The sequence below is a fragment of the Dipteris shenzhenensis genome, chromosome 22 (genome assembly GCF_047967505.1).
Source record: "Dipteris shenzhenensis isolate YYH24624 ecotype China chromosome 22, Dip_SZ_1.0, whole genome shotgun sequence".
NCBI classification, from domain to species: domain Eukaryota; kingdom Viridiplantae; phylum Streptophyta; class Polypodiopsida; order Gleicheniales; family Dipteridaceae; genus Dipteris; species Dipteris shenzhenensis.
In genome coordinates, this window is record NC_141617.1 from 10,106,961 (window position 1) to 10,130,933 (window position 23,973).

General features: G+C 46.2%; 1 protein-coding gene across 2 annotated transcripts in view; it reads right to left on the reverse strand.

Annotated features, from left to right (window-relative positions):
- The window catches only part of LOC147887707 (C2 domain-containing protein At1g53590-like), a 122,863-nt gene extending 99,787 nt beyond the window's left edge, over positions 1–23,076 (reverse strand). The window contains exons 1-3 of one of the 2 annotated variants that reach the window (XM_087393477.1): positions 22,862–23,076; positions 16,437–16,511; positions 16,157–16,300 (exon numbers count right to left, since the gene is read on the reverse strand). In XM_087393477.1, the coding sequence (XP_087249603.1) occupies positions 16,157–16,300; positions 16,437–16,511; positions 22,862–23,002 (360 nt within the window). In that variant the 5' untranslated portion in view covers positions 23,003–23,076. Of the gene's footprint in view, positions 1–15,718; positions 16,052–16,156; positions 16,301–16,436; positions 16,512–22,861 lie in introns of those variants that run through there. The other variant, XM_087393478.1, reaches the window with a different exon arrangement.
- Between the last annotated feature and the right edge of the window lie 897 nt (positions 23,077–23,973).

Genomic DNA, 23,973 nt, shown 5'->3' on the forward strand with positions numbered 1-23,973 from the left:
GGTTATCCATGAGGATCTACTACAGCTACACACTTTTTGGACTTGGTTGAAACCAAGTGAACTCCCAGTGAAGCTTAGCTTCTACAGAGATCACTTCTTACATATCACAGCGGAGGGTTTCATTGACCCACCAGGATACACACAGATTCACCTACCCCACTCGATGAGGATCTCTCTTGGAGTTCCGGGTCTCTTCACACAGACTTCACATCGAGAGCGGCAGAGCAAAGCGACTACCCAAGGAGCGGCGCATATGCACACTATGTGACATACAGGAGATTGAGACAGAGGAGCATTTCATCTTCAGGTGTCCTGTGTACTATGAGATCCAAGGACGTTTCCACTGCCTCTTCAGAGATAGTTATGGGATTTTAGCCCATTTCCTCTCCTACCCAGACCAGTGGTGTTTGGCAGGTTTCATTCATGAGGCAATTAAACACCGCAAGAGGATACTCCGAGCACGGAGACAGAAGCAGACTTCTTCCTCGGTTAATCCCTCTCAGAGCTCTATCACGGAGTTCTTTCAGCTAGATCACATGGACCCCAACGAGACGAGGCCTCGACATGACCGTGACCCGGAGCCCGTGACCCGGCAGCTCAGACAAAGGGTCGACACACAGATCACACTTGGAGACATCCCCTCCTTGTTTAGAGTCAGAGCCCGACCGACAGGGGTCACAGTAGCCCTGGTTAGACGCAGAGCTACGACCAGGAGACATGCTAGGACCGCACCTCTGAGTGGCCGACAGCACTCTATCGCCGACTTCATGCCTCCACTGCCTCATCCATCCTGATATCTTGTTGTTGCTAGGGATGATGATGATATTGATGATGATGCTGAGATTGATATATAGTTGACCATTGACATGACTATGTTGTACTTAGAACTTAGTACTGCCATTCTGCATTTTTGCATTTTTTGCATTTTTTGCATTTTGCATTGGTATGGACGCTCGTTTAGTAGCTCCACTACCACAGCTCGTTGTATCAGGATTTTCACAGTCTCATAGACCCATTGGTCTTCCAAAGACTTTAATAAACTCTCTCTCTCTCTCTCTCTCTCTCTCTCTCTCTCTCTCTCTCTCTCTCCCCCCCCATCCACGAGTTCTTTCAGCCAGATTACATAGACTCCCTCAAGGTGAGACCTCGACACGACCATGACCCAGAGCCTATGACCCAACAGCTCAGACAGAGGGTTGACTCACAGATCACACTAGGGGACATCCCCTCCTTGTTTAGGGTTGGAGCCCGACCGACAAGGGTCATAGTGGCCTTGGTTAGACGCAGAGCTACAACCAGGAGACATACCACGACTGCACCCTTGAGGAGGCCACAGTGTTCTATTGCTGACCTCATGCCACCACTTCCACAGCCTCATCCATCCTGATGTCCTGTTGCCGACGACAACAATGATGATGATGATGATGATGATGGTTATGATGATGCCGACGATGATGCTGAGATTGATATATATATAGTCGGGATATGACTATGTTGTACTTAGGACTTAGAACTGCCATTTTGCATTTTTTTACATTCTGCATTGGTATGGATGCTCGTTTAGTAGCTCCACTACCACAACTCATTGTATCAGGTTTTTCACAGTCTCATAGACCCATCAGTCTTCCAAAGACTTTAATAAACTCTCTCTCTCTCTCTCTCTCTCTCTCTCTCTCTCTCTCTCTCTCTCTCTCTCTCTCTCTCTCTCTCTCTCTCCGAGGATCAGGCGGAGTTGCAATACTCCTTCGTTCAGCGCTCACGAGCTTGATATCCGTGGTTAGATGAGATGTCCATGCCCGTTACCTATGACTCCGATTTCGACGCCCCTCCACACGCGACCTCTTTATTGCAGTCTGCTACTTTCCTCCTGAGACGTCACATTTCGCACGGATGCTACATGAGGATACGGGGGTATCCCCCTATCTGGATCTCTACTCAGACATTGTGGAGTTCTCCAGACGCGGAGAGGTCCTCCTAGTTGGGGATTTCAACGCAAGGACAGGTGCACATCAGACATCACTCCTGGACTTCCACTCAGATCCGGTCCTATTACCTGAGGTGGACACAGAGGACTCGGGCTTCCCCCACTCCTCGACTGACAATCGCGCTCCCATTACTGCGTATGGGCAAGCTCTTTTGGAGCTTGGACGTATACATGATTTGGTCATCTACAATGGACTAGACCGGTGGCCTGCCTCCTCTGGTTTCACATGTTTCCCACATGGCGAAGGAGCCAGTGTCGTCGACTACATTCTGGGATCTCCTGCTTTAGCCCCACAGATCACTAACTTCCGCACTGCACCCTTACCCCCAGGAGCCGACCACACTTACCTGTTCTTTCATATCCTTGCGCCCCGAGCCCCCCCCAACCACACCCCGCACTATACTACCTATCATGATATACACTTTGATCATAACCTCTCACCTGATTACTCAGCCCACCTAGCCTCCCTCCTCAAACACAGAGACACCATACCCTCTCTAGATCACCGAGCCACCCTTATCACCCACTCCCTTCACAATGCAGCCCGCCATATTTTTCCTTCCACTACTCGGTCCACCCGCCCTCCACCGCTGACTCCACCCCTTGCAATAGCTGGTATGATGACGAGTGTAAAGCATTACGCCGCACACTCCGACTCACGACCCAGCGAAACACTAGGGCCAACCCACATCTCATCAGGGATTATCGTCGACTAGTCCGCCGCAAGAAGCTAGCCTTCCTGCGCCAGAATGAGGATACGCTACTAAACATTCTGTTTAGTAGCAACTCCAAGGATTTCTGGAGGAAATTCCTAGAACGCCGATCCCCCTCCCCCCTCACAGACACTTCCCTCTGGCACTCCTACGCACGTACACTCTATGATATCCCTGATCAGCCTCCTCCCGACCTCTCAACCACCCCCCGCCCCACCTCTTGCACCCTCTTCACAACCCAGGGAGTCACCCACGCAGCACTTAAGCTTCACAACGGCCGAGCTAAGGACCATGAGGGCCTACGCACAGAGTTTGTTGCCTATGGCATCAAAACTCTAGCCCCCATCCTGGCAACGCTATTCAATGAAGTTGTCTGCCACGGGTTCCCCAGAGCCTGGACCCTGAACACTATCACACCCATCCACAAAGCAGGAGATCCCATGGATCCAAGGAATTACAGGACCATCATGATTGGACATGTTATGTCCAAGATCTATGCATCAGTGTTAGATGGCGAGGTCAGTGCTCGCGCAGAGGTACAGGGGCACAGGGCATCCGGACAAGCCAGCTTCAGGGCGGATCACTCGACTTACGATCACATTTTTACACTTAGAGGGATCATTGAGGAGGCCAGACACGGGAGACAGAGAGTATATTGTTGCTTTGTGGATTTCCGCAAGGCATTCGACACCGTTCCCCGCACCCGACTCGTCAGACACCTGCAGGAGTTAGACTACGACTCGGAGGTTATCTGGGCAGTAGTAGCTCTCTATGAGCGGGTGACGGGCCAGGTCAAGATTGGCACCAGCTGGACCCCAGAGATCACGAGCACTATCGGAGTCAAACAAGGATGTCCCTTGTCACCGACTCTATTTGGCCTCTACATCGACGAGCTCGAGACCACCATCAAGACACTCAGAGGTGCAAGCTGCTCTCTTGCGGAGGCTGTCATCCATATTCTCCTATACGCAGACGATGTAGTACTACTATCCTCTTCTACTACTGGTCTTCAGCGACACCTGGATGGACTTCAGGTCTTCTGTGATACACATGACTTGAAGATCAACCTTGGGAAAACCAAGGTGATGATCTTCAACACTTCCAGATCCGCTATGCACCGAGAGCAGTTCCTCTTCGCCGGCGACCCTGTTGAGATAGTTGACTCTTACACATACTTGAGCGTTGTCTTCTCAGGCCCGATCTTCACGTTGCACCCGGCCATGCAGGCCAGGATCAACCGAGGCTACGCCGCTCTTGCCAGGCTGGAGCGACAGTGCTACCACTCCCACTTCCAGGACCCGCAGACCAAGTCTCTCCTTTTTTATTCTTTGGTCCGCCCAACAAGCATGTACGGTAGCCCGTGGTGGGGAGCCGACCTTTCAGACACAGAGTGGGCTCGAGTCGAGCGCCTACAGATACTCATGTTTGCTTGGATGATTCGCAGCAAACCATCGGTACCACACCAGATCATTCTAGCAGAGTTCGGCGCCTCACCCCTACAACTTGATGCGGCTTTCCATGCTATCACTTATCTCCACAGAGTCAAGGATTTCAGCTCCTACGTTGACGGTCGCCTCCGCCTACCTTGGCTAGCCCTATCCTCCTCTATGGCCTTATCCGTTGATGGGGACCAGCGATGCTGGTATAGTCGTCTTTCTAGTTGATTCACCCGACTGGGCCTCGACTTAGACCGGTTGCCTCCTTTTCAGTACAACCTCGACGCTCCACCATCTCCCCTCTCCCCCACTGACCAGGAGGTCAACCAGCTCATTCGAGCGGATCTGCTCCAGCTCCACACCTGGCGGACAGGTTTCTTCACTCCGAGCTTCCTGTGAAGCTCGACTTCTACCGCCGACACTCCCTCCAAATCTCACAGGAGGGCTTCATCACGCCTCCGGGTTACACACAGCTTCATCTACCACATGCGCTCCGGATCTCCCTCGGTCAGTTTAGGGTCTCGTCGCACCGATTACGGATCGAGAGCGGACGCGCAGAGGGTATCCCACGAGAGGGCCACCTTTGCCCACTTTGCGACTTGCAGGAGATCGAGTCAGAGGAGCACTTTGCTTTCAGATGTCCTATCTATTATGCCATCCGAGGCCGGCACCACTGCCTCTTCCGCGACAGATTCGGCCCCTTCCCACACATGCTGCAGTTCCTGGATCAGCAATGCCTAGCCGCTTTCTTACATGAGATGACTCGCCACCGGGATACCTCTCTCCGAGCACGACGACACGCGCAGCACACACAGCGTGAGGACACCCAGCGGCCCATCACTGATTTCTTCCAGTCATAGGATACCTCTCCTCAATCTAGCCGCTTTCTTACATGAGATGACTCGCCACCAAGATACCTCTCTCCGAGCACAGCAACACGCGCAGCACACACAGCGTTAGGACACCCAACGGCCCATCACTGATTTCTTCCAGTCACAGGATACCTCTCCTTAGTCTAGCCGACGACGCGGACGTGAGCAAGAGCCAGAGCCACGACAGCTGCGCCAGCGGACAGACTCACACATCCGAGTCCATGACATCTCGTCTCTGCTCTCTGCCCACCCCACCGGGGTTACCATTGCCCTCATCCACAGGGCCACCCATCCCCCCCACGACCGAGCTCGACTAGGCAGCGTGACGTCAGAGGCCAATCATCTATCGCAGGGTTTTTTCCGGCCTCCCATTTGACGGCCCCTCTATGATTGGTCTCTGACGATCACCACCTGCACATATATTTTGTATCTCCCCCCCCCGCCCCATTTTTCGTGCCCCCCCCTTCTTTTTTGTATCATCCAGAGGTTGACACATATTTTTTGTATCAGGACTAGACACACCGTCCTTCATAACCTCTTTTTTGTAGAAACGGTTGGCTGGCCCGTTTTGAGACCGCCACCATTATGCTCATTGTATCAGTTATCTTTAGTCTCATAGACCTTCATGGTCTCTCGAAGACTTTAATAAACTTTCTTTCTTTCTTTCTCTCTCGCTCGCTTGCGTGCGCGCATGTGCACACATGCAGGTGGTTTGAGAGATTGGGGCTCCACATGGACAGATTACCCCCCTTTCAATATAGCATTGAGGCTCCATCTATCCCACTCAGCTATCACGAGGTCCAGTAAGTCATCATCCGCGAGGATCTTCTATAGCTACACACATTCAGAACCTGGTTGGCACTGAGCGAGCTCCCAGTGAAGCTCACCTTCTACAAGAATCACTATGTGCGCGTCTCTAAGGAGGGCTTCATTGATCCACCAAGGTATACCCAGATCCATCTCCTACATTCATTGAGGATGTCTATCGGACAGTTTCATGTTTCATCACACCGAGTCCGCATTGAGAGTGGACGAGCCGAGGGGGTACCTAAGGAGTGTCGCTTTTGCACCTTGTGTGATCAACAGGAGATCGAGTCACACGAGCACTTCACCCTTAAGTGCCCTATATACTTATGATATCTGAGGCTGCTATCACTGTGTCTTTAGGGATGGTTTTAGATCCTTCTCCAGAGTCCTCTTCGACCTAGATCATGGATGCCTAGCCACCTTCACCCATGAGGTAGTTAGGCATAGAGAGTGTCTACTTAGATTGTAGAGACAGGGCACGACACACAATCAGACTCATCTAGACCGTCCTCGATAGAGGACGGGCACACAAATCATTCTTAGTGACATCCCATCCATGTTCAAAATTGGGATATGAACAACAAGGGTTACCGTGGCCCTTGTCAAACGCAGAGCCATTGCCATGAGGCCATGACAGACCACATCCACATATAAATGTGAGCGCTCTATCTCTGGCTTCATGCCAGTGCAACCTCACCCATCATTGGGCATACCATGATATCGCACACCTTTTTGGGACCTCCTTCACATATTTGATGTATCTGACCAGACTTGATATTAGATTTGATATGATGAGATGATGCCATGACTATGTAGTACTTAGCACTTAGCATTGGTGATGATGCTCATTTAGTAGCTCCACCCTTTCAACTTATTGTATCAGATTTCTCTCAGCCCCATTGACCCATCAGTCTTCCAAAGACTTTATTAAACACACTCTCTCTCTCTCTCTGTGGAAACCGTCAACACATATAAATATCTAGGGCTGGATTTTTTTTTCCATAAAATAGACTTCTATTAAGTATAAAAAAACCCCGCATGAGCAAGCTCATTGCGGAAATACATCATGCTAGGCATGAGAAAAGAAACCACTCTATAGGTGTAAATAAAAACTCAAAATAAGCTTGAGAGAAACCAAGGTTGAGGCTGAAAATGCCACCGCAACCCTGGTGTAGTCTTTGAGAAAAGGGTGAGCCCCTCCATTCCGTAAGGAATATAACCCTCCTGGCGCAAGCTGCCAGGGAGGACCCCTCCATGCTCACCCAACTGGGCATCAGAGTATGAATAGTATAAGCCGAAATACTCGCCACAAACTATGAGAAGGGTGGACCTATGATCCATCGAAGGCCTCTATGCACTTGGTCCTCCAGATCTGCCAAGCAGTACTACTAGCCAGTATCTCCCAGGCAGAGTCCACATCAGCATGTAGTAATGGTCTATACCTAGAGATAGGCACATCCTCCAGAGAGCAAGACTCAACTAGGGCTAGATTTCACAGACTGCGAATAGAATGCATGCGTGGAGAGGAGAATAGAAAGAGGATTGAAATTGTTATATAACTTCCAAAATAAATGCAAAAAAACACAATTTTAAAATTGGAAAATGAGAAAATTCCTATACACTATGCTTGTACAAACAATAATCCTTTACGGATACCCAACTTGGGCACCTGGACTCTCTAGGATCTACTGGGAAAAAAGAGAAATGGCACATAAACATTTCATAATAGGGGAGTTACGGGTTGAAGCACAAACACCCTACAACGTCCTACTGGCTAAAACAAGTATGATACCTCTAGAAGGGGAGGAACTGTGTCAATTCATGGCCTGCCGCCTACCTCAACAAAGATGAAAAGGTGACACCAATAGGATACCACACAAGCCAATGGAAGCTATGCAAAGTGCAGGATGGCATAGGGAGTGGATGAAGTCGATGGAACCATGGGGTATAACAGCTGCTGGTATGCCAGAAGATGCATGTGAAATTAGGGAAATAGTGATGCCGAAAATGCTACAAAATCTATGGCAAAACTTGTGAACAAAAAAAAAAGTTTCACAAACAGGAAATTATCTTAATGGACACCTAGGGAATCGAGAAATACCTCGAGGAAGACATATAATCTGCAAAATTAGAACCAGTTCAGATGATACAGAGGTGGAGAGGGGCAGGTGGGCAAGGCTAAAAATCCCGAAGAAGAAAGGATCTGCAGCTCACCCTGTACTTTGTTGACATTTGTAGGAGTAAACCTGGAGTATGGCTTACCCTTGACTTCTTGCCCTTCTTTAGAAATGGTACAAATGGCCTTTAGGTCTCACCTTCTTTAGGAATTCCATTTTTTCTTTCACAGTTTATTGCAAGTGATCTTGTAGAACGATGAATCTGGATCGAACGTGTTTATCTCTGCCCTGATTTTAGGTCTAAGGCCCAGTACAAACTTTCTCTTTTGCTCTCTTTCCAAAATTGTGTCAAATGACTGAAGCTGAATAAGTATTTGTCACAACCTCTCAGTGTAAATAGATATAGTCTCTTTCTCAAATTGGCTAAAATTGTCCCATTGTTGCCTGACTGAGTTGGTAAGGATTCTTTCTTGATAGGCTTTTTGAGCTCTCTCCACGTTGATAGGACAAAAACTGTATCAAGTTTTTAAGCACTGTATATAGCTGTGGGTAGGCACATAGATGTACACATCTAGGGTAGGTGTGAGCTTTTGGTATTTGTGGATTTTTCTTTCACAAGCATGATGGACTGATGTATAGTTTTTTGAGACAATAAAGTATGTTTTGCAGGGACTTCACAGGAAATGATGAAATGCAATGTGGTTGTACTAGACCTCCAGAGTAAGGGTATCCAGTGTGTGGTCAAGTGAAAATGTTTTTTGGGTCATGTAAAGTCAAGTCATGAAGGGGTTTTCTTTATTTTCCTAAGTCAATGTGGTCTTGCATGTTACGGGAATTTGATATATTCTGGTGCCCATGTCAAGGGGCTTCTCATGTGGGTGTACGAGGGTGCATGCAAGCCTTAATGTGCATGCTAATGTGTGTGGGAATTGTGTGACTAGAGGTCCAAAATGTGCATGTAATGTGCCTTGGGGGGTATTTGCATTATTTATTGGAGGGTGGTAAATTCCACGTGATGACATGGCTGGAAAATCTAGAAGGGAACATGTACATGCAAGGTGGCTACATGATGGATGAAGGGGAGTTTTCTAGACTGTGAGCTGGAGCTACGTGAGGATGGCGGCTGGGAGCTGTGCGGGTTGACGCTGGAAGGATCTACATTGCACTTGGGGGCTCCTTGAAGAGAAGGTTGGACGGAGAGAGAGACTCTCGTAGATGAGAGAGAGGGTGTGCATAAGCGAAAGGCTGAGCGCCCATCAAGTGAAGGCCTATGTACATGACGGGATGGGGATTTCCAACTGCATGCTTGGCACAAAGGGACTCCAGGTTTGAAAAGGATAAGCTCTGGGTGCTCCGAGATTACAGTTACGTGGCGAATTCAAATCGAATGGGAGAGAAGGGCTATTGCGGACGCTGCTGGTTATCTTCACGTAGGGGAGTTTGTGAGCTTGTGTGCGTTGAGAAGACCTTGGTGCTGGAGATCTCCAGAGATAGCGAGCTGTTTGTAGTTGGCTGAGCATGGCTGCCTCACAGGCCGGACGATCATCTTTTGCACATGAGCAGATGCAGGAGAGGCTACGAAATATCAACGTTATAGGAAGGCATGTGGGTGATAACAGAAATGATGCAGAGAATGTGTTGTCTGGCTAGGATTATATGAAAGGGCTGTTGCTAAAGGTGTCTTCCGTTGGGTTCGTGCATGATGGGTGATGAGCTATGGATTAGTAAAGCTTGAGGCGTAGCTGTGTATAGTTTTCTGTTGGCTGAAGGACTGTTGGTGACGTGAAGTATGAGCGTGGAGTACTCTGTGGGTAGGAGAAGGATACATACGCTAGAAGTGGATTTGTAAGGCAGAGATGGTTGATGCGATCTGATATGCCGGTCCCTTTCACTCTTTGGTCCTTGATTGCAGCTTTGGGGAAAGTTACGAGCTGTTGTCCTTGATGGAAGCTTAAGAGTTTTGGCTGTGGGTTCATAGTATTCTCAGACTGACTATTCTCTGAGTTTTGGGGGGAAGTTCAGTTCTAAGTTCAATATTTATCTATTTCGGGCCGTGTAGTCTTTTGGTTCTCTCTAAGTCTGTGTGATCCACGTTCAGTCAGTTTTTGTGGGGGTTTGTCTCGGTGCCTAGTACAAAGACACATACTCTGGAACCTGGTACATCATCTACGAGCCCACATTGCTGCTGATCCCTATGAAGTCTCAGTTATGATACTGACGTGGTAAAGTACATAATTTCCTGGCTGTCTTTGCTTTTTTTTCCTTATCATCTTTTTTGGTGATCCTGGTGGGAAGCTGGAGTTTTGGATTGAGATTGGGTACTCAAGACAAAAGAGCCTAGAAGATTGGCTAGGGAATGTTGCTTGAATCTCTGTGTGGTGAGGGACTGAAACTATGAAGACAAAGCCTCACATGAGAGTGATTCATTGTGAGTTATGTGGGGAATGTGGACACAGGAAAGAGAGATGCCTTGATGTTGAACTTCAAGTGATACGTCTCCGTGCTAAGGTTTAGAAGGCTTTGAAAGTGATTGCTCTTAGGAAGAAGAATGCCAGTCAGATTCAGGGTAAGTTTTCTTCAGCAGAGTGATTATTTTTGTTTTCTTCCCAGAAGAGGTTGGGTTGTATTTCTGGTTGGGAGTGAATCTGAAATAAGTCAATCAGGAGGAGAGATGGGTCGTGAATTTCCTCAATTTTACGGGTTGCCCAATGAAGACCCAGAGAGGTTTTTAGAGTGCCTGGAATTCACAGCTCTTATTAAAGACAGGAATGCTCCAGAAGTCCTTCAGATTCTATCCTTTTGTCTGTTGGGAGAAGCGAGAACTTGGCTGCAGACTTTCTCTACAAGGATGCATGATGATCAAGGTGCTCACAGAAACCCGACTTATCCAGAGGTGAGGATAGCTTTCCTGGATAGGTTTATGTGTGTTAGAGATCCTAATGGCATTTGGAGAGAGCTAGGTTTACTGCAGCAGCAGCCGACCCAGTCAGTGGATGAGTCTGTCGGTAAGTTCACTTGTTGTGGAATAAATGGCAGGTGGACTTATTGCCTAAAGTTCCTCCCAGAGTCATAAAAAAGGATAGCTTTGTTGGTGGTCTGAAGCTGGAGATTACGATAAAGATTGAATGTAAAGAGCTGGTCACTTATGAGGATGCTCTCAGGGTAGCAAAAGAGAAGGAGAAAAAGCTGAAAACATTGTCACAAATGATGCAGGAGATGCCAGTGGTTCAGCACGTGCCTAAAATTCTCTCTCATGTGAAGACAGAAATACAGAAGCTTAAAGTCAAAAAGGAGTAGAATATAAAAGAAGAAATTCACGAAATGTCAAAGCTTATGAAGAGTTTGAGTCTGAATTTGATGAACATTAGGGGAAGAGGTAGATCATCGGGTGGTTATGGCAGAGGCAGCATGCCTTCTTCAAATAATTCAGGCCCATGGCAGGCAAGATGAGGTCAAGGGTCATTCGCACCTTGTGTCTAGTGCTTTAATTGTGGAGAGTGGGGACATTACAGCACACACCATAATAAGCCTCCTCGTGCTGGAGGTGATGTTTATCAACTGCCAACAAGGTTAGATAATAGGGTAAATGATCACAGTATAGAAGTAAAAGATGCAGCTCAGCCTAGTACCTCTTGAATCCGTAAAGCCACTGCAAAAGAGAAAGGGAAAGGTAAGGCAGTTACATTTGGCTTGTTGGAGTTGGAGGAAGTTAAAGAGGTCATGCCATTAGGGAAGAGAGATAGAGAAGAGGAGGTTGGTCCGAGTGCAAAGAAGAGGAAGCAGTTTGAGGACATGATGACCTACCAAAAGAAGAAGAGCAGGAAGCCCAGAAGGAAGTACAAAACTGCAAATTATCCCATGGGGAAGGAGCAGGGTGAGTATGATTTGGTGGAAGATCTTTCAGCGAGGAAACCGGACATTACATTTGCCCAAATGATTGGTAAAAAAGAATGGAGGCGGGCTGTAAATCCAGCAAAGAAAAACTCTCATAAAGGTACAATTAAGCTGATGTCTGTCTCAGAGTTGCCAGATCTTTTACCTGCTGTGGAAGCTTGGCATAAAGGAAAGGGGTTTGGAGAGGCCTATATAGATGGGGGTGCACAGATTTGTGTGATTACCCAGGCTTGTGTGGAGAGATTAGGACTAAAGATATCCCACTCCTCTAGTGATCGCATCAGAATGGCAAACCACTCCAAGGTGAAGACTTTAGGGATGGTACCTGGCCTAGAGGTTGAGGCCTGTAGGTGCAATTCAGAATTGGGAGAAATGAATCTTTTCTGTACATACGAATGGGAAGAAATCGAATTTCGATATGGTAAGCAGGGCTGAAGTTTCAGATTCAGCAAGTGAAGAGGAAGAGAGAAGTGAGACCAGCAGTGAGGATGAGAGCTCGGTGACTTCAGAAAGTGATGAAGGAACAATAGCATTGGTGGATCTGGTAGATGAGGATTCACATGTAGATTTTGTGGGAACAGCAGGGTTCAGTGAGGAAGAGGTGCATAGGTTCGAGGTTATCGAGGACTTGATGCAACCCAAATGTTCTCAAGAATCAACCCAAGTATTGATTGAGCAATCATTGAATCATGATCTCAATGTTGAGGAGAAAGAAGAATATTTGAAGATGTTGCAAAAATACCCCAATCTGTTCATCACCTCTTATGAGGAGATCAAGGGATTTAAAGGGAAGCCTCTGAGGATTGAGCTAAAGGAAGGTGCCAAACCTGTTTTCCAGAGGATAAGGAGATTAAGTCCGGAATAGAGAGAGGTGCTGAAGGAAGAGATAGATAACCTTCTCAAGGCAGGAATTATGTATCCTATAGTTCACTCTGATTGGATAAGTCTAGAAGGTGACACATCTGTCGAACTTTATTCATATGTTATCTCAGATTTTGTATCCTCTTCAGCAGAGGGTCAAATGTGAACCTCTGAAATGGACGACGGAGAGTGAAGAGGTGTTTGAGGCAATTAAGGAATCCTTGACTCATATTTCAAGTGTAAAGCCACCAGATTATTCCATGACTTTTTATGTAAATCCGTCTATAGGACCAGATGGGTGCTATTCTTTTGCAGCAGGGAGAGGGTTCCAGATATATGAGGCCAGTCTACTATGCCAATAGGGTAAAGAGTGACGTAGAGAGGAAGTATTCAGCAACTGAATTGGTCCTAGCTAGCCTCCTGTATGCCTATAGGAGATTCCGGTCTGATCTATTGTCCAGGCCTTTTGTGGTTCTCACCTCGTGTTCACTACTGCCTCACTCATGATGAAGGGAGATGCTATGTTGGTTGTGAAGCAAATTTTAGGTGTCTGGAAGGTTAAGCATGTTCATTTGAAGAGATGGATAAGTGCGGTGATGAAACTCTTAAATCAATTCGATGCCTGGACACTCCAGCATATTGAAAGAGGTAAAAATGTAAATGCACATGATGCTGCACAGGAAATTACAGCAGCTTATGTTGATGCAATAAGAGTGCAGGAGTCCTTATACAAAGGAAGGGAGACATTGGCTTGTGAGGAAAGCTTCTTGTTAACTAGTAAAGTGCCTCAAGAAGTTCCAAAACAAAGAAAATACAGATTTATTAAAAGCTGTACCTCTTATTGTCTGATAGGAAGATTTGCCTGTGATTTATCAACCTTCCTCCAATAGTGCTTCGGAGCAGTAGAGGGCTTCGCCAAAGAAGCCATAGCAGAAACCAGAGGAGAAGGGAGAGTAACCTTGACAGCTAAAGAAGGAGCAGGAGGAATGAGCTTGGATGTAGAAGGGCAAGCACATGCAAAATGACCAACCTGTCGGCACCGATAACATGCAGTGGGAAAAGATGCAAAATGGAGCCTGATGCGCATCAGATGGGCAAATCCCAAATCAAGATCCAGAGTAGATGGCACGGGCTGCGTCATATCCCACAAAATGCAAAGACGAACATCACGGGAGGCTTGCAAGAACTCCTGTCTCAGAACATGAAGAGGCCTTCCCAAAAAAGCTGCAAGAGTTGGAAGATGCTGAAGAAGAGGCACAGGCAACGCTTTGAGAGTAATCCAAACCGGACAGTGAGTCAAAAGGGTTGCAGAAGGATCGAAAAGTGGATCCCAGGGCATGACATAATCGAAGAAACCAGCCCTAGGAACACCAGCATGACTGACAAGGAGCTCTACACCTCAGTCGAAGAGCAATAGGCATAGTAAAATCCTTTGCCTAGAAAGACAAAGGAAGAAATACAATCTAGACCCACTGCAACATCAGCCCAATGACGAAGCTGAGCTGAAGATAAAACCCTGCCCATGAAATAGAGGCAGACTCAAAATTGTTAAGCCTGTCAAAGACCAGAGACCAAAAGGGCAGAATCCAAGAAACAAACAAGCAGGAAACTCGATGAAGGAACTTATGTGACAGAGGTAGAGCACAATTGGCGAAGAAGATCCAGCTGGAGGGAAGAAGAAGGGCCATCGGAAACATCCAGCTTTGCCAATTTGATCAAAGGTGAGGCAGACAAACCACCATGCTTCCACCGAAGAAAAACACGAGTAGGAGGAGCAGAGGCAGAAGGAGGCGCTGAGGCAGAAAAAACAAAAGAGGAGGAAGGAGGCTGCGCAGTCGACCGTACAGGCTGTACGGTCAACCGTACAGCCTGTACGGATGGCCGTACAGCAGGCACGAAAGGCCGTACGGAGAAGTGCTCACTGTTGCTGCACACCAAAGCTGCACTAGCTCGTAGTGCTCAAAGAGAATCTTTGTACCCTGTCTTGGTATGGGCTGTTTCAACCAGCCTTGGTACACAATCGCCTTCTGTCTTTCATATCCTTTGTTCCTTTCCTAGTTTTTATTTGCATTTCATACGACTCATCAAGGTGCCGTTATTTGGCTTTGAAGTGTTGCCTCTGATAACAGCTTGCAGCAGTTGCACAGCTCCTCTCCAAAAGGCATTATAGCCCTTCAGCCTCCAGTAGTGTGTTTGGGTAAGGATCTTCTTCCACTTCAGCTCTCCCCTCATCAAGCTGCAGTGACTAGCTTGTTTTCAAGATCTTACCTCACGAGGTTCACCGATCACAATTACTCTTCAGTGACAAGGCATTGGAGGAGTAATTTTGGTTACAAGATCATGACTGAGAAAAACATTGTCCTTTTGAGTTCCAATTTGTCCAAGCATTCCCTAGGTAATGCACGATTCTCTCCATGTCTCCTGCCGTGCAACAATGGCATGTACCATCTCTCGTCATCTGCTTCATCCAGGGACCTATGGGAAGGCCTCTGTAAACCACCAGCCAGAAGAAGCAACTTGCAAAACTTCTCCAGCCAGAGATTGGCGGACAAACAGGAACATGACCTGGTAAGGATCTCATGCATCACTTGCTGCTTCAGCCAACATTGCTCTCACCAACATCTCCAGAGGGAGGCAGCCAGCTCCAAGCCTCTGCAAATGCAAGTGATGCAGGATATGAAGGGTACCCACACTGCCCACCCTGATTGCCCTATCCAGAATGATCAAAACTGCTCTCCTGGATCCTGCTGCAGCTCTCTCACGGCAGCTCTCGTAAGGCCAAAGCCCCCACTGATGTACTTCTCTCTGCCCAGTTTGGGATCAATGGCCCATCTCTTCCGCAGCCATCCCACAACTCTAATCCTCTTCTATTCCAGAGTTGCTGTCAACGGCTTCTGACTCAAACCACAATTGCCCTTTCACGCCTATGCTAAAAAAGACCGGATAGGGCATGCCCTCAAAGTTCCATCATCACATACACCTTCTGGCTTTTCTGATGATATTAAATAAAATTGAAGCTAACGAAAATATTCACCTTATTGACTTCTCCCCAACAATTAACAAGCATATGGTGCTCGCACATGAGCACAATCTTAATCGTTGCATAATATTTTCACAACCTACAAGGAAAGGTACTCATAATGAATTGGTGAACAACGTCGATAGAAATAGCGACGTAGTAGCAAATTGAAGCAAGAACTTTTACAAAAAATGTTTTGACAACCCACAAGGAAAGGTACTGGTAATGGATTGGTGCATATCCATACAAAATGTAGTAGTAATCTGAGCAAGAACTTATTTTTAAAAAAATGTTGTCAAGCACATGGCAACCCAGTCTCTCTCTAGAATCACTTCAAGAAGTAAATATCTACCAATTTGAATACAAGCTAAAATTTAATTTTGGTGACAAACTTGTACACTGAAGTCTAACAAAATGCAATGGAAACATTTACAAAAGCTTCAAAAATCTTACAACTGTCCATGGTTTGTATTTGTCTAAAAACCAAGGGATCAATGCCGTAAGAATCTCTTGCGATGCGAACTTTTCAATAAAAAGAGGCCAAATCTTTTCAATCGCTTGATTGAGCCATTGTACTGACTCACAGTCAGAAAGTGGCTGCAGATAACCACAGAAGACATACACTTAGCACTAGTGAAATTAACAGGCATCAAGTATACATAGAAGCCTTGGACTTCAAAATACAAGAAAGTGCAACTTTCTAAGACTTGTAATGTAATGTTACTGTTTCTACCCGTCTTTGATATGCAGACCTCCGTTCCTCATTTCGAATTTCTCTCCGTACTCTTTGGATATACATTCGATCAGCCTGCAGGAATTTGAAGACACTATTTCAACTCTCTTTTACTGACATTCACACACTACAACACAACAACTACAAAAAATGTATCACCCATACAATAACACATCACTAGTACAACAAGAGGCACTAATTGTCATAAGAACTGCGGATGCCTTTTCCAGATGAAGGTATGATTGAACGTTTAAATGGACACATTTAAGAAACTAATAAAAACACCCTGAGCATTGCTGACAGGTAAAGTTACATGTCATTGTCAACAATACAAGTCAGTTTTGCATTGCCACTAACCACAAGTACATCCCGAAGATGTGAACTAGTGAAAGATACGAGCAAAGACATCCAGGCCTTCAATGGATGCTTGTGACCATCAACAACAAGCTTAAACACATTGTCCCCAAAAAACTCCTTTCACAAACATGCAGAACAAAGTCAGCAAATATCTAAAGAATGTTCCTAGATTCTATTTTAGTATCTCGTTTCTTGTTCCACAGCCTAAGCACTTAACACAAGTCGATGAAAACTGGATTTCTTGGAAAATTGGAATAAGTACATTGGCTAGACAGGAAAGCTTATACTGACAACATAAAGAATTGTCACGAGGCTTATGCTGATGGAACTCCTCCAACCCCAAGGGAACCAGTTTTACAGGTAGCAAAAGTAGATAGGAATGTTTCTGTAACAACTTCAAAGTTGTTAACCATCGATAGTTTTGAGACTGGCAAAGTCAGGTTCTTCTGAGAACAACTCTATAAATTTAACAACTCTGCCCAAGAAAGATATGCTTCCAATGTCCCCTTTAAATCTTGGAACCATATACTTGCGTTATCACAAAAGTAAGCCTCCACAACAATAACATAATGAACTTCCAGATAGTTCACCAGATTGAAGTCTGTGTTCCAACAATTAAGCCAGGACTGCACACACTTAGGCTTTTTCTCCTTTTCCCCAGCAGAAAAATCGGGAGAAAATGATGGATGCCACCTGTGGCACAACAAGCATCACAATCTGCTGTAGATGAATTTGCTGCTATTGCAGATAAGCAACCTCCTGGCTCATGTAATTCAGCTGAAACATGGATGGGTCCGGTAGAGATGGCTCAGAAGGAGGTGACTCATCATGCTGCACACCCTCCATAGGCACCTGTGGGAGATTGGAAGACCAGGCCATAGGGCTAGAAGAGGAAAATGGTTGGCTGGAATAACAAGGCAAAGCAAACTGAGTGCAAGGCAAGCAAGCGGAATGGCAAGGATACTCTAAATGAGCATAGGCAAATAGCGGAAACAAGCAAGGGAACAAGAGAGAACACAAGGGAGCCGTCCACCACAAGAGTGCTTAAAGAATATTCAAGACTTGGCGAGAAGCTGCTAATTATGGGTGAAATCATAACAGAAAAGGGGCTTCTCTTGTACACATCCGCAGCTCCCTCCCCGTCGCTATCCCTCTCCCTCCCTGCTGCCCCTACCTCCCTCTTCCTCTGCCTCCCCTCTTCCCTCCCCTCCCTTCCTCCCCTGCTGCCTCCCCTCTTCTGCCTCTGCTTTCAATCCCCCCCGCCCTTCCCTTGCTGCTCCACCCCTTCCTTCCCGCTAGCCTGCCCCTCCCTTGCTGCCCAGCCCCTCCCTTCCTGGCCCCCCCACCCCTCCCTCACTGCTGCCCCTGCCCCCCCTACCCCTCCTTCCACCCCCGCTGCCCCTCTCTCTCCCTTCCCTCTCTCTCCCTCTCAGCCCCTCCCTTCTCTCCTCTCTCTCCTCTCCTCCCTTCTTGCATCTTAGCCCCTCCCTTCATCCTGTTTCTTTCTATGAAGCAATGAATCGATCTTCAATTTGTTTGAATCGGCCTTCTACCTTCGACTTACAAATGGCTACCCATTCAGCCAATCCTTGTCCACTTCCGTTGGTTGTGAGAACATGCATATTCTCAAAAGACGAGTTGCTGCAGCTTCAAAAGGATGTGGAGTTTTGAGAGCTCCATGACCTCTTTCCTCCAAGACACAGGCTAGGGGCTGCATGCTTTCTAGCTTACCTTTAGAACTCACCCCCCTGCATTTTTTATGTTCGATTATTGGGACGATGTTGCTTTCAGGAGGTTATTAATTTTCCTAGAGCTGCGAGTGCATTGCTCAAGGCTATCCCCTTCGCACTTGGTTCTTGGAAGATTTTTTTTTTACCCTTCACTTTAGGTTTCCACCCTGTGGAGGAGAATAGATGGGTGGGTCACTTAACACTTCATCAAGTTCCCCTCACTAAATCCTTGCCACAATCGGAGCTTCTTTTGGGCTGGTCACAAAGATCCCCCCCTTCCCTAGTTCACCCTCTTTTCCGCAACAACGGAGGCAATCAAGTCTAATGGGGGTTCCCAGAGTTGGGGACACCGTGTCTGACCCTAACATTTCCAATGACCACATTATGCTCCAACGTACGGAAGGCTCTCTTTTTTGCCAGAGAGTCGAGATCACAAGCAAGTAGGATCAATGTTGGATATGTAGGACTTTTTGGTCATTTTGGTAGACATTGATTGCCCAAAGAAGAAGACAAGGCCCAAGAAGTCTTCTAGTGCGGTCCCTTCTCGACAAAGCGCTCCATCAGCACCTCCTACATGTCCAGCACCTCCTACATGTCCAGCACCTCCTGTACACCCCACAGCTGCTGCCCCTCATTAGGTTGCGATAAGAGTTGACTTTCCTCCACCATCTGCAGATCAGGAATGCTCCCTCTCTTGTCTCTGACTCTGCTCGGTTGCAGCCAATGATGATGTTTCTTTACCTCTTCGGATTCTGGCATTCCTTATCCTTTTGAGCAGCCCCCTTCCACCTCAATATTGCAAGCATCTCTTATTGATCAAGGGAAGGATGTGGCTCCTTCCTTTGCTGCTCTCTTGCAGGCAGGGATCTAATGGACTCCAACACCATGTTTGGTTCAGAGGAACTATTTCTCTCCTCTGGCTGATTTTGGAGAGGCAAAGTTTGTGTCCTCCACCCTTTGGTGATGTTCTTCTTTCACTTCCTACTAATAGAGCGTCTACTTCCACAAGTTGGGGGTCCTTTCCCCCATGGACTTTCCTCCTCTCCACTACTCCAAAAGATGACCTCCCTTTTGTTCTTTCACTTCCTACTCATAGAGCGTCCACTTCCACAGGGTCCTTTCCCCCATGGACTTTCCTCCTCTCCACTACTCTAGAAGATGATCTCCACAAAAGGGAGGTGTTTCTGCCAATAGGTCGAGTAAAATTTTTCTGTCTACTTCCTTTACACAAATGAGGATTGTTAGTTGGAATAAAAGGGTCCCGATGGTGTACCTCATTGGCGCCGCATGCAACTGATTCATAATCAGCTTCATCCAGGTGTCAAACATTCTTTTTATTTACAAACACAAGCTGAATGTTAAAGATCTTCCAAAGTCGGGTAACTGTTTTCTAGTCACACATTTTTTGTCTCCTACACTGACACTAACATGCATTTCAGTTTTAGATCTTTTCTCCCCCTTGTGCTCAAATATAGTATCATTACACCCTCTAGAGCACAAAGGGTTTTACTTCTTATTGGGAGAAGTAAGGTTGGTCTTCTTAACCTCTATGCCACCAACAATACAAAGGAACATGTACTTTTTTGGAAGGAACATCTCTCTTGGGCCCCAATTGCAGATTCATGGATCATTAGAGGTGACTTCAACATGTGGAGGTGCTTCAAACAACAAAAAGGGAAAGGGAAGGTGGCATTCATCCTTAGTTACCAAGGAAGGGAAATGTTCCGAGAACATCGGATGCCAGCGGAACAGGAACATTTCAAGAAGGGGGGAACGGGACAAGAATGCCTCTTCACATGACATGTCATCAAATCACAAAAATGTGAAAAGTAAACCACTTTAACAGTTTTAAACTTGCCCTTTCAGCGTTAAACTTTTTCAAACACAAAATCCCTTTAAAAACTGAAATATGCATTGAGGAAGATGTTTGCAATGTGCATAATGCCATAAAAGTGCAAAATACTATAGATCAAAGAGCATATGATATGCCAAATACAAGAAAAGGAGCCATGCCTCAGGCCTACAACCTCGAGGCTGAAGGCCTCAATACAAAACAAGAAAAATTAACTCAAGTACATGATGTATAAAAAAGAGAGTCAGCCCTAATGGTCTGAACGTGGCATAGTGATAGAGGCGTCTCCATTGAGCCCCATCATCATGGTCCCTCGGCCCTCCCATCATCATCATGCTTGGGAGCATCATCTATTGCATCATTATCTAAGTCCTCGTTAGATTGAAATCCAATATATAGTCCAGGAGTACACTCTGCCCTGAACTTATTAAGCAAACACAAGTTCGCATTAACAAATACAAGATCATTTGCCTTTTGAACCTCAAGCGTATTCCTCTTTTTAGATGCAATGTTTCCAAAGCAGCTCCACCGGCACTCAAGAGGCGAGCATGGGGATTTTACTTGGGTGCCTAGAGGGACTGCAATGTGATACCTAGGATGTCATGTAGTCAGAGCAGCAATTGGCACCACTACTTCTGAGCATTCGGAGGAAGCTCTTGCATTGGAGCTCGGCCAAGCTATCCTTGGCAAGTACAGTAGTGGTTGCCAATCATGCTTTACTTACTCCTATGTGGTTCATCAGAACTTGCATCAACAAAGTGATCAGGAATTTCATTTGATCGGGAGAGGATGGCCGCTCGACTAAGGCAAAGGTGGCTTGGGACATCATTACACAGCCACATTGAGGGACTGTAGTGGGATAACTAGGATGTCATGTAGTCGGAGCAACAGTTGGCACCACTACTTCTGAGCATTCGGAGGAAGCTCTTGCATTGGAGCTCGGCCAAGCTATCCTTGGCAAGTACAGTAGTGGTTGCCAATCATGCTTTACTTGCTCCTCTGTGGTTCATCAGAACTTGCATCAACAAAGTGATCAGGAATTTCATTTGATCAGGAGAGGATGGCCGCTCAACTAAGGCAAAGGTGGCTTGGGACATCATTACACAGCCACATTAAAGGACGGGCTAGGCATTGTGGACCCAAAATGCTAGAGCAAAGCGTTGCTTGTGAAGTTTAGTCAGAGGCATGCTACCTAACACGGAGCCATGGAAGGAGCTACTCCTTCCACAGACTCCATGAGATTCGGCCAAAACTGGGAGGCCCTTGGGAGCCTAATACTAGGTGGATTTTTTTCTAGGACAAGGGCTACTCGCTTGGGTAGGAGCTCAAAGGTGAGATTTACAACAGCAATTGTTGGGGATTGGGATACACTATGAGAGACACTTTATTAGAGACATCCGATGCCATTCGAGGAGTGGAGGCGTCAACCCCTCCTTTTTAATTACCTTATCAAATCAGCGACCAAACAACCATTGGGGAGAGACCCAAACTCTCCTTGGGAGGTTTTGTTCAAACAGTGGCCAACACAGTGGGAGAGTGGTTTCCTTTCATGGAGTTGCCCCCACTTCCTCAGAGAGGAGGATCACAAATTATGATAGAAAGAAAGAAAGAAATTTTATTAGAGTCTTCGGAAGACCTATGGGTCTATGAGACTGAAAGAAAACCTGATACAAATCACAGTAAGGGTGAAGCTACTGAAACGAGCATCATCACCCGTGCTGAATCCTAGGTTTGATCATACATAATCAAATACATCTAGATGTAACAATGAAAAGAAAAGGATTGGAGCGAAGCAAAATCCTCCGTATGTCAAGAGCCACCTGCGAACCAGCCATGGCAATGCATTGGCACAGATAGGCTCTCTCCCAAAAAAAATTCTAATACAGGCCTGGTCAGTAGAACTCATGCGATATGTCTTTATTTAAGGTGCTCCGCGTCCAAGCCATTACACAACAAGCCTAAACCTTCCCGCACCTCATAGTAATGCGAATCAGAGCCAGAGTGGCCCATTATCAAAAGAAACTTGCTGATCCAGTTTATCAAGCGCGTTTATGACAATGAAGTGCCCCTTTATTGTCCATCCGAATTGCCGAAGAGACCGGAACAAAAAACTGCGTGCTGCTCCATGGTGTATAAGCTTAGACCACAAACAAACCGGCGGATCTAATGCAAAGTTCATCATTCAAATAATAATAATTTCTGTCCGACACAGAAATAGTTCGAAAGAAGAACCAGAAATGAAGGGCGGAAATACATGTGATTCCTGTATGTACGTTAGCATCATCGTAAATCGTAATAAGAGACTTCAGTGAAAATAGCGAATTTGCGTTGCGTCAGAACGTATCCACTCGAACTGTTCACGTGCAAAGTCTACTTGATGTAGTGTTTATATTAGTCTGTTAGTAGATTGAAAACAAAACGGATCGAAGTTGGATTGAGGCTTAGACATGCAATTTCTGTGCACATAGTTAAGAGCTGTTGATTACCTCGTATAATAAGAAGAAACCAATAACAAAGATCCAGAACGAAGTGACGTGGAAAATGGAAGCGATCCAGAGCAGGAAAAACACCAAGCCGATCTGTAGCATGAAAGGTTGATGCTGAAAGAGTTCCCGGTAGGGCGGCATGTTGCAGTGTGCTCCTGGGAGCGATGGCGATGAATCTGTGGCAGGAAGCTGGCGTGAGTGTAGCAATCGTTTGCGTTTTTTGGAGATTGGAATGAAGTGGATATTCAAGTTTGCCCTTCCTTCGATTCGATTCAAGTTTTGTCGGCGGATTTCTGCATCTTAATTCACAAGGCCACGTAGGCGCCAGATCGCACTTTTATTTGACATGACAATTTTGTATACCCGCTGACGTGACAGATGGACTAACAAGAGAGATTGTCAATTTATGTATTATTACTGGCCTGGCCCGGTGGGTCTTAAGAAAGGCCCACCCAAACCAAGGACAAAGTGGAAGGAGTAGAAAAAACAGTGGTAGCCAAGCTTGCCAAAAACTAAGGAAAGGAACCTATAGTGGACTTGCCACCGTATTCACACTTGGTTCTACAATCAACTAAGCTAAAAAAAGCTTCATCAAGCAAGTCTCACACTTGGTTTGCATGGAGCCTACCTCGTCTTTCCCTCTTCCTTTGCATTTGCTCAGTCTTGTCTCCTCTACACCTTCATGCACAACATGTCCCTCTATCTTGTCTTCCCCTCTTCCTTTGATGGGGAATTATACAATACTCATTTCTTTTGGGAAGGCCTTTTGGATGAATATATTATATTCATTCACCTTGTCGTATGTGTAATATGTATCCTTATCTCTTGAGATAGAGGGACTTATCTCATGGAGGGGGAAAACAGGGAAAATAGCTATTTTTGTTATGCTTGCAAATGCACTAGGGAAATAGAGAAAAGCACCCCATACTATAGACCTCATGGTGCTATTTCCCCTACCCATTGTTGCCACTCACAATTTCATATTCTCCTTTACTATAGATGCAATAGAGTGATAGGGAACCAATTGGTTCCAATGTATCAAGATTTGAACTCTTTTGCTCCTGAGAATGAAGCACTTGATAATACTGTTAACGAGAATGAAAATTATATCA